This window comes from Ochotona princeps, chromosome 8, assembly GCF_030435755.1.
Source record: "Ochotona princeps isolate mOchPri1 chromosome 8, mOchPri1.hap1, whole genome shotgun sequence".
In the NCBI taxonomy this organism is placed as follows: domain Eukaryota; kingdom Metazoa; phylum Chordata; class Mammalia; order Lagomorpha; family Ochotonidae; genus Ochotona; species Ochotona princeps.
The window spans coordinates 16,996,575-17,010,231 of NC_080839.1; the positions used below are offsets into that span (position 1 = coordinate 16,996,575).

Sequence of the window (13,657 nt, forward strand, 5' to 3'; positions counted from 1 at the left end):
GTTTACTTGTATACGCCACTTCTTTGCATCTTGCTCCAAACGGGCTTTTCACATTCATGTGGCTACTGGCTTTCCGTGTAGTGAAGCTGCAACCTTGTGGAACCAGACCTCCACCCACTGGGCTAACTGGAATGCAGGCTCTAGCACCTTTTGCTGAGGAAGGGGAGACTTTGGGCCCCTCACTTCTTCCAAAATCTCAGCTTCCTCAAGGGTGAAACAAAGATTACAGTATCAGATGCACCAGAGTGCAGCCTAACACTCCGGACCAGTTGTAACACCACGAGACTGTGCCTGGGAACACAGAAGGTGCCTACAGGCCTGTTCTTTTTAAATACTGATGTTTAAATATTCAATGGTGTCAACATTCAAGCCTCTTATCACAGACCAGGTGTTTTATTTCAGATAAAGCAGTGTCTGGAGGTGCATTGTCTGTGGGGCTGACTGAGGACCTCCCTGGGAGGTAGAGAGAGGACAGCCCTACCACTCTCAGGCCACAGGCCTCCCGAGCCAAACCTGGACACCTGTGGGACAGACTGGAAAGGTACATCTGCTCTGAGGATTATAGAGCCCTCCCAGAGGGTCCCCGATTAGAACCTTGGCGGGGAACATCCAGCACACTCCACCCTTAGAAGGCATGTCTTCCACGCTCCACTGATTTCAATGACCCTGACATATCCTTTTTTGGAATTTGTGGAGGGGAGTGCAGTTCCAGCCATCAGAAATCGTGACTGCCAACAACTCTGGACTTGTAAATTGATCCGATTTTCATACCACTCATTCCGACCTCTTGTTTTTCTCCCTCAGCATCAGATCCATCTGTTTCTTCATTTCAGTTCCCGCCTCTCATACTTACAATCTTTCTGCTTTCTTCTGCACATTTTGCAGTCATACCTACAACAAATGGCCCTATTTCTTTTATGAGGTCTAAGGGACGTATGTCACCCTGAGATCTCCAGGGGTGCTCAGTTAGGATCCCAAGGGCCTCCCCAACTTCCAGCAACCAGTCTCCGAAGGGCGTCCTCTGCCCTAATGTTTTCAGAGACCACCTACCTTGGAGATTATTTGGAAAGTCAAGACTGAACTACTGAATTTCATGATTTCCAACTGCAAGTATCTTAATATACACACAGAGAAAAAGAGAGATGGAGAGAACGGAACAGGAAAAAGACTTACACCTCCTCTGCATTCTTAAAATAAAGTCTATGTAAATGTTTAGTATTTATTGCTTTAATACTAAGTTTACACCAAAATAGCTTTTTTTTTTTTTTTGGTAGATGACTAGGCCTGATCTTTGATTTGTAGACAGCTTAAAGAAAGCCACCAATTTATGAAAGTACTTTATAAAGTGAACCACGAAGAAATAGAATTTGCATACTCAGTTTGCCGGAGCTTGGCTTGTTAGCCAAACTGTGCTATAATCCAAAATCCAGGGAGAGAAAGCAAGCTGACTGCTCCACAATCTCCCATATCTAAGACTCTCACTGATGCCAGCAAGGAAAAACAACCTCTCACTTCCGAACAGAATAGAATGGTAGCAGGCCCCACTTCGTCCGAGGTTCTGTGTGGTGGTCCTTGGCCCAGGCCATACAGGGCAGCATGGCTAGGAGGATAACTACTACAGGCTGCTACTCAGTGACACATGGTCTTGTTTCGGAGAATCCACTCCCAGACCCAACTTGTAAAGCTGGAGCTACTCTTTTTGCTCTCCACCCAACAGACAACTCAGACTGGGCTTGCTGAACTGGGAAAACAGAGGTCTATGTCCTTCCCCTTGAGGGAGGAGCAGCTGGTGTCACCGGGCGTGTGTGGAAAGGTACAGTGGGAAGACTTAGACTTTTGACTCACAACCAAGCTGGTAACAAGGTTACCAAGTCGTGTAACCTTGTCCAAGATACTTCACCTCCACAAGTCTATTTGCACAGCAGCAAAATGGGAGTAACAAGCATCAGCTTCTCAGCAGGTCAGCAGCTATGAAAAATACTAAGATTAGTGTAGCCATTGCCCAGTGTTTTCCAAATGGGGTGGAGCTATGTACACCCTTCAACAAGAGCCAGAAAGAGCAGCCATTTAACACACAATCTCCAGCATTCAAAGGCCTTAGTCAGACAAACTTAACGTTAGTTTTACTGGCCAGAAAAATTATCCTTGCCTTCATTAGCATATTTTGAACTACCTGGGAGGTTGAACACAACTTCACATACTTAAGAACCGCTTCCAACTTGCTCTTTTGTGAACTTCATGTTTATTTTCTGCACTACAGTAAACACTTGAGGCCTTGTTCCCCCTCTGGAATAGAAATGGAAATAGTTTTCCAAAAATGCTGTAACCGTCGGAGAGCATGAGTGTGAATTCATTTCCTGTCCTAAGGACTCCCAGTAACAATTATCACCTTTTTATGATTCCATAACAACTCCTAAAAAGGGCTAGGTTGAGGAAAATACGTGTATGATTTTAGTGTCAAAGTCAGAAGTGTACTTGTAAAGTCTACGTTCTTTTTCCCATGAGTCTCTATAGATGGTGCACACAAGGAAAAGGAAAGATGGAGGGCTTGCTAATCTGCTCTAGAATCTTAAAGGTATCAACCAAGGTGAGTCAGAGCATCTCCAGTCTCAGGAAAAAACCGTACAGCACCCCAGAATTGTTTTCTGGGCAGCACCTGCTGGTGGAGGTAAAAGGCCAGTTCCCTACCTCCTCAAATTCCCTTCATTCCTGAACGCCAAGGTTTTGGAAACTGCATTTATTCTACCATTTCCTAAATCCAATCCAGTTTGGGATGAGATAATGCAAAGGACAAGCAAGGGCCAATACTGTGACATAGCAAATAAAGTCACTGGCTTCCCATAGGGTTGCCGGTTCAAGTCCTGGCTGTAATTCTTCTGATCCAGTTCACTGCTAAAGGCCTGGGAAAAAGCAACTGTTTGGGCCTTTGCCACTCAGGTGGAAGACCTGGATGAAGCTTGAGCCTGGCCCAGCCCTGGCAATTATGGTCACCTGGGGAGTGAACCAGTAGATGGAAATTCTCTAAGTCTTTAAAAAAAAAATCCAGATGCTGAGCTCTGGATTCCAGGCCAACTGATTCATTATCTCTTGGATGAGCATCAGTTTTAAAAAGGGGCGGGGTAAAAGACCTTTAGTAAGTACACACTTGCTTAAAAACCTGGGGTAGTTTCCTACATACCAAGTACTTCCACATTCTCAGTGACTCATCCAGTACCCCAGTTTCTGCTGCCAACTGCAAACAGGTTGTATTTTGACTCCCATCTCTATCCTCCTTCAAAACCATTTTTATCCAGCTCCAGAAATGGAGGAAAAATTTCCCAGTTGTGCCTGCAAGTACAATCAATGCACAAACAATCAATGCATTACTTAATATATACTTCATCTGCAGCTTCATAGCCAGGTAGAGATGAAGGGTCCACAGTCTCCCTGCTGCCAACAGGACTCCAGGACCACCACCCTCCCAGCCAACTTGCCCTGAGTGTCACTGAGAATAACAAAAAGCCAGCCAGCTATCCAAAGCACAATCTCCCTTTTTCCCCAGCTCCACACCTCTGCAATTTCCTGTGTCCTTATCCTTAACTCTTGAACTAATCCTTAAAATTGGGAGGACATCAACTGCAGAGCATCCTCCACAGTGAAGGGAGAAGTCTTCCTGCCCAGCCCTCAGTCTCATTTCCTCTTCCACTATGGTCTCTCCCCCATTCATCTCCAGCCCTGTCCTACAAATTTCCACAGCAGTATCCTGAATATGCTTTGTCCTAAGCCTGTAGTTATTCCCTTCCCTCTTCCCACTGCCAATCTACTTAACCAGGTTGTCTCTGGCCTGGTTTCCCAGCATCTTCTGGACCACTATGGGCAGAAGGTGAGGTGTGGAAGGCACACCCCTTTCTTTGCCATCAGCTTCCAGGATGTTGTAATCCCTGGGCTCTCCAGCCTCCTTCCCACCTGCCTCTTTCTCTCCTGAGCTCTTTGCCCCCTTCTCTTGTTACTCTGCATCATCCAGCTGCTAGAATCTCAACCACATCCTCAAACGTACCCTCAACCCCTGAGTGTCTCCAATGAAGCTGAATCCCTCCAGATGGGAGCCTCTCACGTCCTGTGCAGGCTTGGTTATTGCCCAGCTATTTGGACAGCATCTGTCCAGTGCTGGGGAGGCAAGGACACAAGGCCAGCACTCCCCTTGCACAAACCACTCCCCAAGTCAACCTGGCTCAGATCCCAGCACTTAACTGTGACATCACCCATTTTCTGCCCTCCCCCACGCAAATACAGACAACCATCACAGTCCCTCCCAGCCTACCCCACTTCTCTGCTACTCCTCAGGCTTGGCTCCCATGAACCTCCTAACTGCTCTACAACTTCCAATTATCCCCTCCAAACTATCATCATCTTTGCAAATAGATATACAGGTCACTTCCAGTGTAACCTTTTTTAAAAAGATTTATTTTTATTGGAAAGTCAGATATACAGAGAAGAGGAGAGACAGAGAGGAAGGTCTTCCACCCAATGATTCACTCCCCAAGTGAGCGCAATGGCCGGTGCTGTGCCGATCCGAAGCCGAGAACCAGGAACTTCCTCCAGGTCTCCCATGCGGGTGCAGGGGCCCAAAGCCTTGGGCCGTCCTCTACTGCTTTCCCAAGCCACAAGTAGGGAGCTGGATGGGAAGCAGGGCTGCCGGGATTAGAACCAGTGCCTATATGGGATCCCGGGGCATTCAAGGCGAGGACTTTAGTCGCTAGGCCACGGTGCCGGGCCCCCAGTGTAACTTTTGATTGTTTTGTGCTGCCTCTTGAATTGGATCAGCGTCCCTGTTTGGCATCCAAGGTCTCCCATGTCCTGGTCCCTTAGCCTTGCAGGCAAACAGAATGAAGTAAGCTGTATTCCAATTACCCTGAACTGCCATCATAAACTCACTCTCCCTGTACTGGCTTCTACCTTAAGATGAGAATAGTCAGGTGTTGCAGCACAGTGGGGTAAGTTGTGTTAAAGACTCCTGCATTTCATCAGTGTCCGAGTACTGATTCCTCAGTTTCTAATCACGCTGTCTACAAATCCATCCTAGGAGCCAGCAGATGACGGCTCAAGTACTTGCGTCCTTGTCACCAACACAGGAGACTCTGAGGAAGTTCTAGGTTCTTGACATAGGCGTGGCTGAGCCCCGGCTATTGTGGCCACTTAGGGAGTAAACCAGAGATTGAGGAGTGTCACTCTTTCAAATAAATAATCTTAAGGAAAAAAGATGGAATGGGGGGCCCGGCACAGTAGCCTAGTGGCTAGTGTCCTTGCCTTGCATGCGCCAGGATCCCATACAAGGACTGGTTCGTGTCCCGGCAGCCCCATTTCCCTTCCAGCAACCTGCTTGTGGCCTGGGAAAGCCTTGGGACCCTGCACCCACATAGGAGACCCAGAAGAGTCTCCTGGCTTCAGATCAGCTCAGCTCTGGCCATTGCAGCCACTTGAGGAGGGAATCAGCGGACAGAAGGCCTTCTTCTGTGTCTCTCCTCCTCTCTGTATATCTGACTTTCCAGTAAAAAAAATCTTAAAAAAAAAATATGTAATAGGGCCGGCACATTAACTCAACTAGCTAATCCTTCCCCTGCCAGCATCAAGATCCCATATGGGCATTGGTTCATGTCCAGGCTGCTCCACTTCCCATCCAGCTCCCTGCTTGTGACCTGGGAAAGCAATGGAGGATAGCTCTGGGACCCTGCACCTGCATGGAAGACCCAGAGGAAGTTCCTGCTCCTGGTTTTGAAGTGGCTCAGGCCCAGGCACTGCAGCCATTTGGGGAATAAGCCAACTGATGGCTGTCTCTCCTTCTCTGTATAAATCTGCCTTTCCAATGAAAATAAATAAATCTTAAAAAATAAAACAAAATGGGACATAAGATTTTTATGTTTTACTCCAAATATCTCTGCATTGAATAATTTAAAAATAGTTAATAAGGATTATTTTGAATTCAAAAATGAGTGAGTTTGCAGGACTCGCTTACTACAACCCTCTCTACCTATCTTCTGAATCACCCCTGCTCAAAGCAATGTTTTCAGACTTCTCTATTCTGGAAACTTTTCTTCTGATTTTCTTCTGCAGTACTAACACTACCTCATCAAAACTCAGGTTTCCAATTCTCTGCAACAAAAAATGCATCCAATAATCTTATCTTCCATACTCCCTCAGCCATTGGCCATGATACATACTCAAGAAACATCAGCCATTAAAATCAAAGCATTACTAGTGAAGCTTAAAACATGCACCTGAATTTTCCCAATTTAACAAATGGAAGTTACCTGTAAATCGGAATGCCAGCAGAGCTTTCCATTGACAAGATTTTCCAGTGAGTTAATTCTTTTTCATCCCACAATTCTTTCTGTACCACTGTATATCACAGAAAAGGCTGGAACACTCTTTCTTGAAGGGTCAATGTGTGTGTGTGTGTGTGTGTGTGTGTGTGTGAGTGAGCCAGCCTGATTTTTTTCAAAATTCAATGAAAAATGAGACCAAACTGTAACTTTTGGAAATTATAACCCACCATGTCAGATTCACCCACACAAAGAAAAATGATGAACACAGTTCAAAGTCCTCCCCAGCGTTTGTCACCAAATGTCATTCCAGCAACCCCAATGCCAAAACTCCTGCCACACAGGCAGGGCCCTCAGCAAAGCTCCCTCCATGTGAAAAGCCCTCATTAAACCCTGTGTTATATTTAGAAAAAAAATGGAACAGAAGCTATATTTAGATGAAACGTCTTTAAAGCATTTTACCAAAAGCAGCATGTTTACTCTGAACTTCTACAAGGAAAGGTTTTCCTTAGCATTTACGTACAACCCCTCAACAGTCTTTACGCATATACAAAGCATTGCTGCTGGGGCCCCTTTCTGTCTGCGTAACAGGAACATCCAGAGCACGGTCAAACCGTCCATGCTAAACCGTGGGCCACAAAGGACCTAAAATGAGCCTATGGAACATCTCGTACAGTTGAAAGACACGAGCAACTTGTGCTGGTGGTACAGGGTAGCAGCTGCTGGTTCAGTACACTGACCCTCAAATCAGACTCCCCAGGTGGCCATTCCTGGGGCCACTTCCTTCCTAAATGTCACCAGCACACTCCCACGGCAGTCCCAGCCGATCTCCTTTCTCCCACTCTGCAGTCAACTTGCAGAACCACAGTCGGTGCTCTCTGGCTATCACCTTCCAGCTCATTCTGGCCTCCAGTTTCTAATGTGCTCAATGACATCTTCCCGACAGACCTCTACTCAGCAGCACAGAGTTGGTTTGGGAAACCCAGAAAGCCACATACTGAATGAATGGATGATTTCATATAGTTCTGAGAAATGGTGGAAAATGGCTCGTGGCAGCCCCTGCCCTCTGCTAAGGCCCCAGGGTCCCAGAGCAGATAAGCTGCATGCAGCTGAAAAGCTTGGCACACACCCCAGGTTAAGGGGACCTCTTCTCTAAAGAGCCTCAGGAAGAAGCCACTTCCCGGCCAAGAAAGAGTGGAGGGCAAAGGTGACGCTGCAGGGGGAGGAGGTGGCTAGACTGTAGGACTGGCCGCCCCCAGCTGGGTCGGCAGAATTATACCAGCGGATAAGGGTTTTGGGGCCTGCTGCCTGCTATTTGAAGGTCCTCTAACATCCAACCAGCTTCACTTTTGCTTCTGTCTTGTTTCTTTCAGAAGGTGTTAAAGCAGCAGAGAACTGGGGTCACTTAACTTTACACCCCTTATAGCCCTTACAGCAAACAACACCAAAAGTTGTGCAACTTAGACCTAAGATATCAAGAACAGACACTGGCTCACACATGCCTGGTACCTTTCCTCACTAAAAGCCCATTGGCTCCTGCCTTCCTCCTTCCCCACCCCTTATCCAGCACATCATTTTACCAGACTGAGAAATCAACAGAGGGCCACTGGATCAGTACCTATCCTTCACCTACAGGGAGACTACCATTAACACAATCGCCCAGAGGTGACTGTGTTAATCAGCTCAGCCCTGCAGTCCAAACTAGCACTCAGGTGTCTCCTTACTGGCCAGGATAACCTAGGGCACTGACCAGTTCAAAGGTTTCACTGCACCAAGCTAACCTCCCCAGTCCATCAACGACCAACCAGGTGGGCTGACAATACAGTACAGGCATGAGGGGCACAAAAACACAAGGGAAACAAAACTTCCTTCTCAAAGAACAATTCACCAGCAGACAAGATTTGGTATGGGAGTAGGATGCTAAGTCCTTGAGAGAGTGGGTGGTGGGTATGCTGACTGGGTCAAAAGGCAGGATGGTGACATGGGTCAGGGCAAGGAGCAGCTGCATGGATGAGTGGGGATGTAGAAGAGTCAGCTTGCCCAAGTAGGGCCCCCAAATCCCACACAGGCCTGGATTTAATAACCAAGAATTCCCAATATCAGCAATAATCAGCTTTTGGAAATTTCTAGGCTAAAAAACACAAAAGACAGTAGAAGGATGGGAGGAGGGGACACAGGCAGAAAGCCTGTTTCGTGTAGGCTCCTTGGTGACAGGGCTGCAGACTGAGCAGTTGATGCAATCCTGGTTCAAGATGTGAACTAGAGCACTGGAAGAGCAACAGCCTGCTTCAAACAGAAGCAGTCACACTCAGTGACTTCGACATCACCAGCTCATAGTTCAGAGCTCATACTCGGAAGGCAGCTCTTGCAGGTCCCTCTTTCTCCCCAAATCCTTCCCAATGGTAACTGGGCAAGCGGGATTCCAGCGACATGACCCTGCCCTGTAACCACTGCTGCAGACTTACACTCTCATCACCATTTGCAGGCACCAACGCCAAAGCTGCCACAGCTTGCTTGGCTCAGCTTCTAGACACACCTTTTTTTCTTTCACCAGGAATAAGACAATCCCATAGCCAGGTTTCCTGGCACAATGACACCCTCAAACCTTCTTGGGGTGCTCCAGAGCATCAAGTCCAAGGCTATAAGGTCCATTTGGCCCCATTCCTGCTCCCTCCAGTAAAGAGCACACTCACACACCCAGTCTGACAGTGAGAACGGCCCCCACTGAATCCAAAGAGCTGGCCACATCAATACCAGCCAGAACGGCCCATTCCAGCCGCTAGCGTTTCTCTAACTATGATCATGATTTGAAGACAGCTACAGCATGAGGTGTGTTTATTCGGACCCTGCCTCTAAGAGCCAGGCCTCCGTATGTCCCCAACCAACAATGAACTGGAAGACCCTGGAAAGTGAGCAGGGATGGGGAGGTGCGGACCCTGTGAGAGGAGGCAGGGGCCCCGACGCAGCCAAGTTCAGCCATCAACCCCAACACCTGGGCTGGAAGCTGGGAATAGGGCAGAGGCTCCAGGGACACAAAGGGTTCACCAGTCCCAGGCCGTGCCCCTCGCAACGCGGGGGGCGGGAGCGGAGCACCAGAGAAGGGGGGGCGCAGGAATCCGCCCTCATTTGCAGGTCGTCTGGGGCCCTGGTCAATTTGCTTAATCACCGCTCTAAATGCCAGCTTGCAGCACACAATGCATGCCCATTAACAGGTTTAAAGTGTCCCAGCGCTCGCTTTAAATGAGAAAAGCCAGTAACAAAAGAAGGAAAAAGCCAAGTTCCTCAACTTGAAGAATGCCTCGGGTGGCCCTCAAGATCCTCAGGGCGGTTTGAAATCCAGAGCCCCGCAGAAAAGTTGAGGCCGGCAGAGAAGCGGGGGGGGGGGGGGGGGGGGCCTGGGGGCGGGGAGCGGAGTTGTGAATAACCCGCCATCAGCACTGGGTTTCTTAGGAACCAGCTCCCGGCCGGTCCGCCCGCGCGAGGAAACCAGAGGAGAGAGCCCATGCAACACTGCCAACCTCAGCTCTCCTAGCTCCCCACCCAACTGCCAAGGAGAGCCTATGAAGAAAAAACGAGACCCCCAGGAGCAGGCACACACACACTCCCAAGTTCTGTGCTGCGGGCACAGACTTTTGGAAACCAAGGAAGATCCTAGAGGTGGACCCCTTGGCCACGGCCCACAGAACTGGAGAAGTTGTAATAACTTTACTTTTCATCCAAGCAGCCGCCAAAGCAGCCTCGCCCTCTCCTCCGCCGCCAGAGCCGTTCAACTCCGCAAACAAGTTTTGCCCGCGACCGGTGCAGGAGGCCCCATCCCCCCACGGCCCGGTCGGGCAGGGGTGGAGGGCGCATCCTGCGGGTCGGTCCCGGACCCCACCCGCCAGCCCCGGCGCAGCTCCAAGGACGCTCACCGTGCGCGCTCCTCCCGGAGACAGGGGTCCGTTGGAGAGGTACGGGCTGCTCAGGTCCGGGATCATGAGGAAGGGGTACCCAGGGTACGGGGGGCCCTTGAAGAACGTGCCGTCCTGGGGCCTTCTCACTGCGGATGAGACCAAGACGGGGTGAGGCCCGGGCCCCCCGGACAGCGCCCCGACAGAAGGACTCCGATGTCACCCCCTACACCACCACCTCCCCACGCGCGATCCCAGGAGGCCGAGAGACGAGAGGGGCGCAGGGCAGGGAGCCGGGTCGCGTGGGCCGCACGAAACGAGGTGCACAGCGCGGGCCGGGGGCAGAACTGGCCGGCCGAGCACGTACCTTCGGCGAAATAGTCTCGCGGCTTCTGGAAAGCGTCCCGGACGGGCTGCGGGCGCCTCTCCGCCTGTGGAGGAGACACAAAGGCGAGGGCGGGTGAGCGGGAGCCGGGCCGGGGTCCCCCTCCTGCCGGGGGGCTTGGGGAGAGGGGCGGCCGCGCTAAGTCGCCTCACCTCCGAGTCCGAGCTGCTGCTCTGGTTCTCCGACTCGTTGACCAAGGATGACTTGACTTCGTCCAGGTCCCGCTGCGCCGAGGCGCTGTCGCTGCTCGGCTCTTGTTCCTCGCCCCCCTCGTCCTGGAAGGGGATCAGCTCGTCGTTCGCCCCGAGGTCGTCTCCTCCGCCGGCCGCGCCAGCGCCCGAGCCGCTGCCTCCCCCGCCGCCGCCGCCACCGCCGCCGCCTCCACCGAGCTGGGGCATGGTGGGGCCGCGGGGCCGGGGCCGCCGCTTCTTGGAGCCCCTGGCCGCCCGCGCCCGGCCCGGCCCGGCGCCCCTCCCTCCTGCTGGCCGGCCCGCTCGGCTCCGCTCGCTGCCGCAGCAACAAAGTTTGACAGGGCGTGGCCCCGCGGGAAGCGGGCCCGGCGCGGCCCGGCCGGGGCGGGGACGACTCGGCTCCGGTGTCTGCGGCAGCACCGAGCCTGGGGCTCCCCAACTCGCCCGCTGCCGCCGCCGCCGCCGCCGCCGCCGCCTGGTCGGTCGGGGCGTCCCAGCGCCTGGCCCGCCGGGGAGGGGCGAGCAAGGGAAGGAGGGAGGGACCGCGCGGCCGGGCAGGGGGGCCGGAGGGAGGAGCCCGGCTGCAAGCTGACACCCGCGCGCCCGCGGAGCCCGGAGAGCCGGCGCGCTCACTCGGTGCTCCCCGCGCCCGGCTCGCTCGCACCTTCCGGGGGCTGCGTCCCCACGCCACCCCGCCCCGAGCCCCGCCGCCCCTGCTTCCGCCCCCTCGCAACTCCGAACTTTCTTCCCAAGAACCCCCCAGAACTCTGCGCCTCGTCGCACCCCCTCGCGTAATCCCAGCGGCCGGCACTGCCCCCTGCGGGAAAGCCTGGGCCGCGCAGGTCGGCCGCCCACGGTCCCACACCGCCCCGCGTCCCTGGAATGCGGGACTCCGACGGCTCCCGCGAGGCCGCCAGTCAGGGGCGCGGAACATGGGTCCTGAGGGATCTGCGGCGTTCCCGAATTCCGCATCTTTCTCCTGAGGAAGAATCTCTACGCGCCTCTCGTCCCGGCCCAGGCTTTCCACACGTCCAGGTGTCCATAGAGGGCCTCGACGCTTTTCTCCTCACGACTCCAAATTTGTATCATCGCTGTCCTGGCTTCAGAATGGATTTCGATTGCATTCGTTGCAAAGCCTGACTGGGAGGTCAGTGACTATAAGAAAAAATTCTCAAGTGGAGAAATACAATGTTACAGTGAATGACAGTAACATACCAAACGTCTGCAACCAGTTTCAAGTTTAAAAACAAACAAACAACAACAACAACAAAAACCCTTCCCACAGTGGGGATGGACTAAGGAGAGCAGCCTGGAACTGCCTGAAGCGCAGCTAGCTGGCGGAGAGGACTTTGCTACAAAGATTCCTGCGAATGGAGAGGAAGCCAGCCAGTCCAAGAGCCAAGCACCAGGGACACAGTCTTCGTTTTTCCTACAAGAGAAAGGATGTGACACGTGGACCAGGAATGGTTTTGAAGAAACACCTATAAGTGTAAGATATTATCTTTAACACCATTTTGCTCGTTTCCAAAAAATTCTATTTTTTACAATCTTCATTCTGTTTATTTTAAAAGACAGAGTTTCAGAAGAGAGAGATATTCCGTCCACTGGTTCACTCCCCAAATGACCACAACAGGCACAAGCTAGGAGCCAGAAGCTTCATCTGGGTTTCCCATGAGGGTACAGAGGCCCAAGCACTTGGGCCATCTTCTGTTGCCTTCTCCAGTGCCGCATGGAACTGGATGGGAAGTGGAGCAGCTGGGACTCAAACCTGTGACCATATGGGATGCTGGTGAAGCACGTGGCAGCCTAACCCACTGTACCACAGTACTGGCCTGAGAGTTCAGTTCTCACCCATGAATATCTTTGGGAAAGAAGGTAAGTATAAGGAGAGGGGAAGCGTTCTTTTTGACTTTCACATATATTATTAGTGTTTAATTACAAGAAGCAGACATGCCTTTGGTGTTTTTTAGACCATATATAAAAATAACCTCATACAATGCTTCCAAAAAGCATATATCATGAGTATGTATGTATTTGTTGTTTTTGTTGTTTTAAGGAAGAGAACTGCCATCCACAGGTTCATTTTCCAAATGCTCACTCTAGCTGGGCTTGGGTTTGGGCTGAAGCCAGGAATTCACTCCAGGGCTCACAGGTGGCCTACTGGTACCCAGTTAGTTGAGCCATCCTCACTGCCTCCCATGGGCCCTATTAGTAAGAAGGTGAAATCGGGAGCCATCCATAGTCCACAGTCAAACCCAGGTACTCTAATATGGGATGCAGATGTTCTCCAAGTTAGGCCGAATACCTGTTCCCTTGAATTATATCTGTTTTTTTTTTTTTAATTGGTTGTATTTTCCTTGCATTACAGACAAAAAGATAGAGATGTTTCAATTGATGGTTCACTCCCCCAGAGACCCACAACAGCAAGGACAGGCCAGGCAGAACCAGCAAGTTTGAAACCCTGAGTTACCCACACGGGTGACCAGGGCCCAATCTCTTGGGCCATTAACCTCTGCCTTTGCAAGCACATTAGCAGGGAGCTGGAAGGGAAGTAGAATATTCAGCAATGTGATATAAGGTGCAGTAACTTACTTCCTGTGCCACCATACCAGCCCCTGGAATGTCTTCCATCACACGTGTGAGGGACAGAAGTCCAAAATCAGGTTCATTAGCTGTAGAGATGGATGCTGTGATGCCACAGTTAAACTGAGGGTTGGCATCCCCACATTCATTCCCGAAGGCTGAGTGAGTCCCAGCTCCTCTGCCTCTGATGTAACTATGTGCTAACGCACCTAATGGGCAGTAGATGATGAACTAAGTGCTTGGATCCTGCCACCCACAGGAAGACTTGTATGGAGTTCTGGCTCCCGGCTTCAGCCTAGCCCAACCAGC

At 51.3% G+C, this 13,657-nt stretch overlaps 1 protein-coding gene across 1 annotated transcript in view; it reads right to left on the bottom strand.

Annotated features, from left to right (window-relative positions):
• The window catches only part of TCF7L1 (transcription factor 7 like 1), a 146,337-nt gene extending 134,905 nt beyond the window's left edge, over positions 1–11,432 (bottom strand). The window contains exons 1-3 of the mRNA XM_058667682.1: positions 10,727–11,432; positions 10,557–10,620; positions 10,211–10,338 (exon numbers count right to left, since the gene is read on the bottom strand). Coding sequence (XP_058523665.1) covers positions 10,211–10,338; positions 10,557–10,620; positions 10,727–10,972 — 438 coding nt within the window. The 5' untranslated portion in view covers positions 10,973–11,432. The remainder of the gene's footprint in view (positions 1–10,210; positions 10,339–10,556; positions 10,621–10,726) is intronic.
• Positions 11,433–13,657: the final 2,225 nt, after the last annotated feature.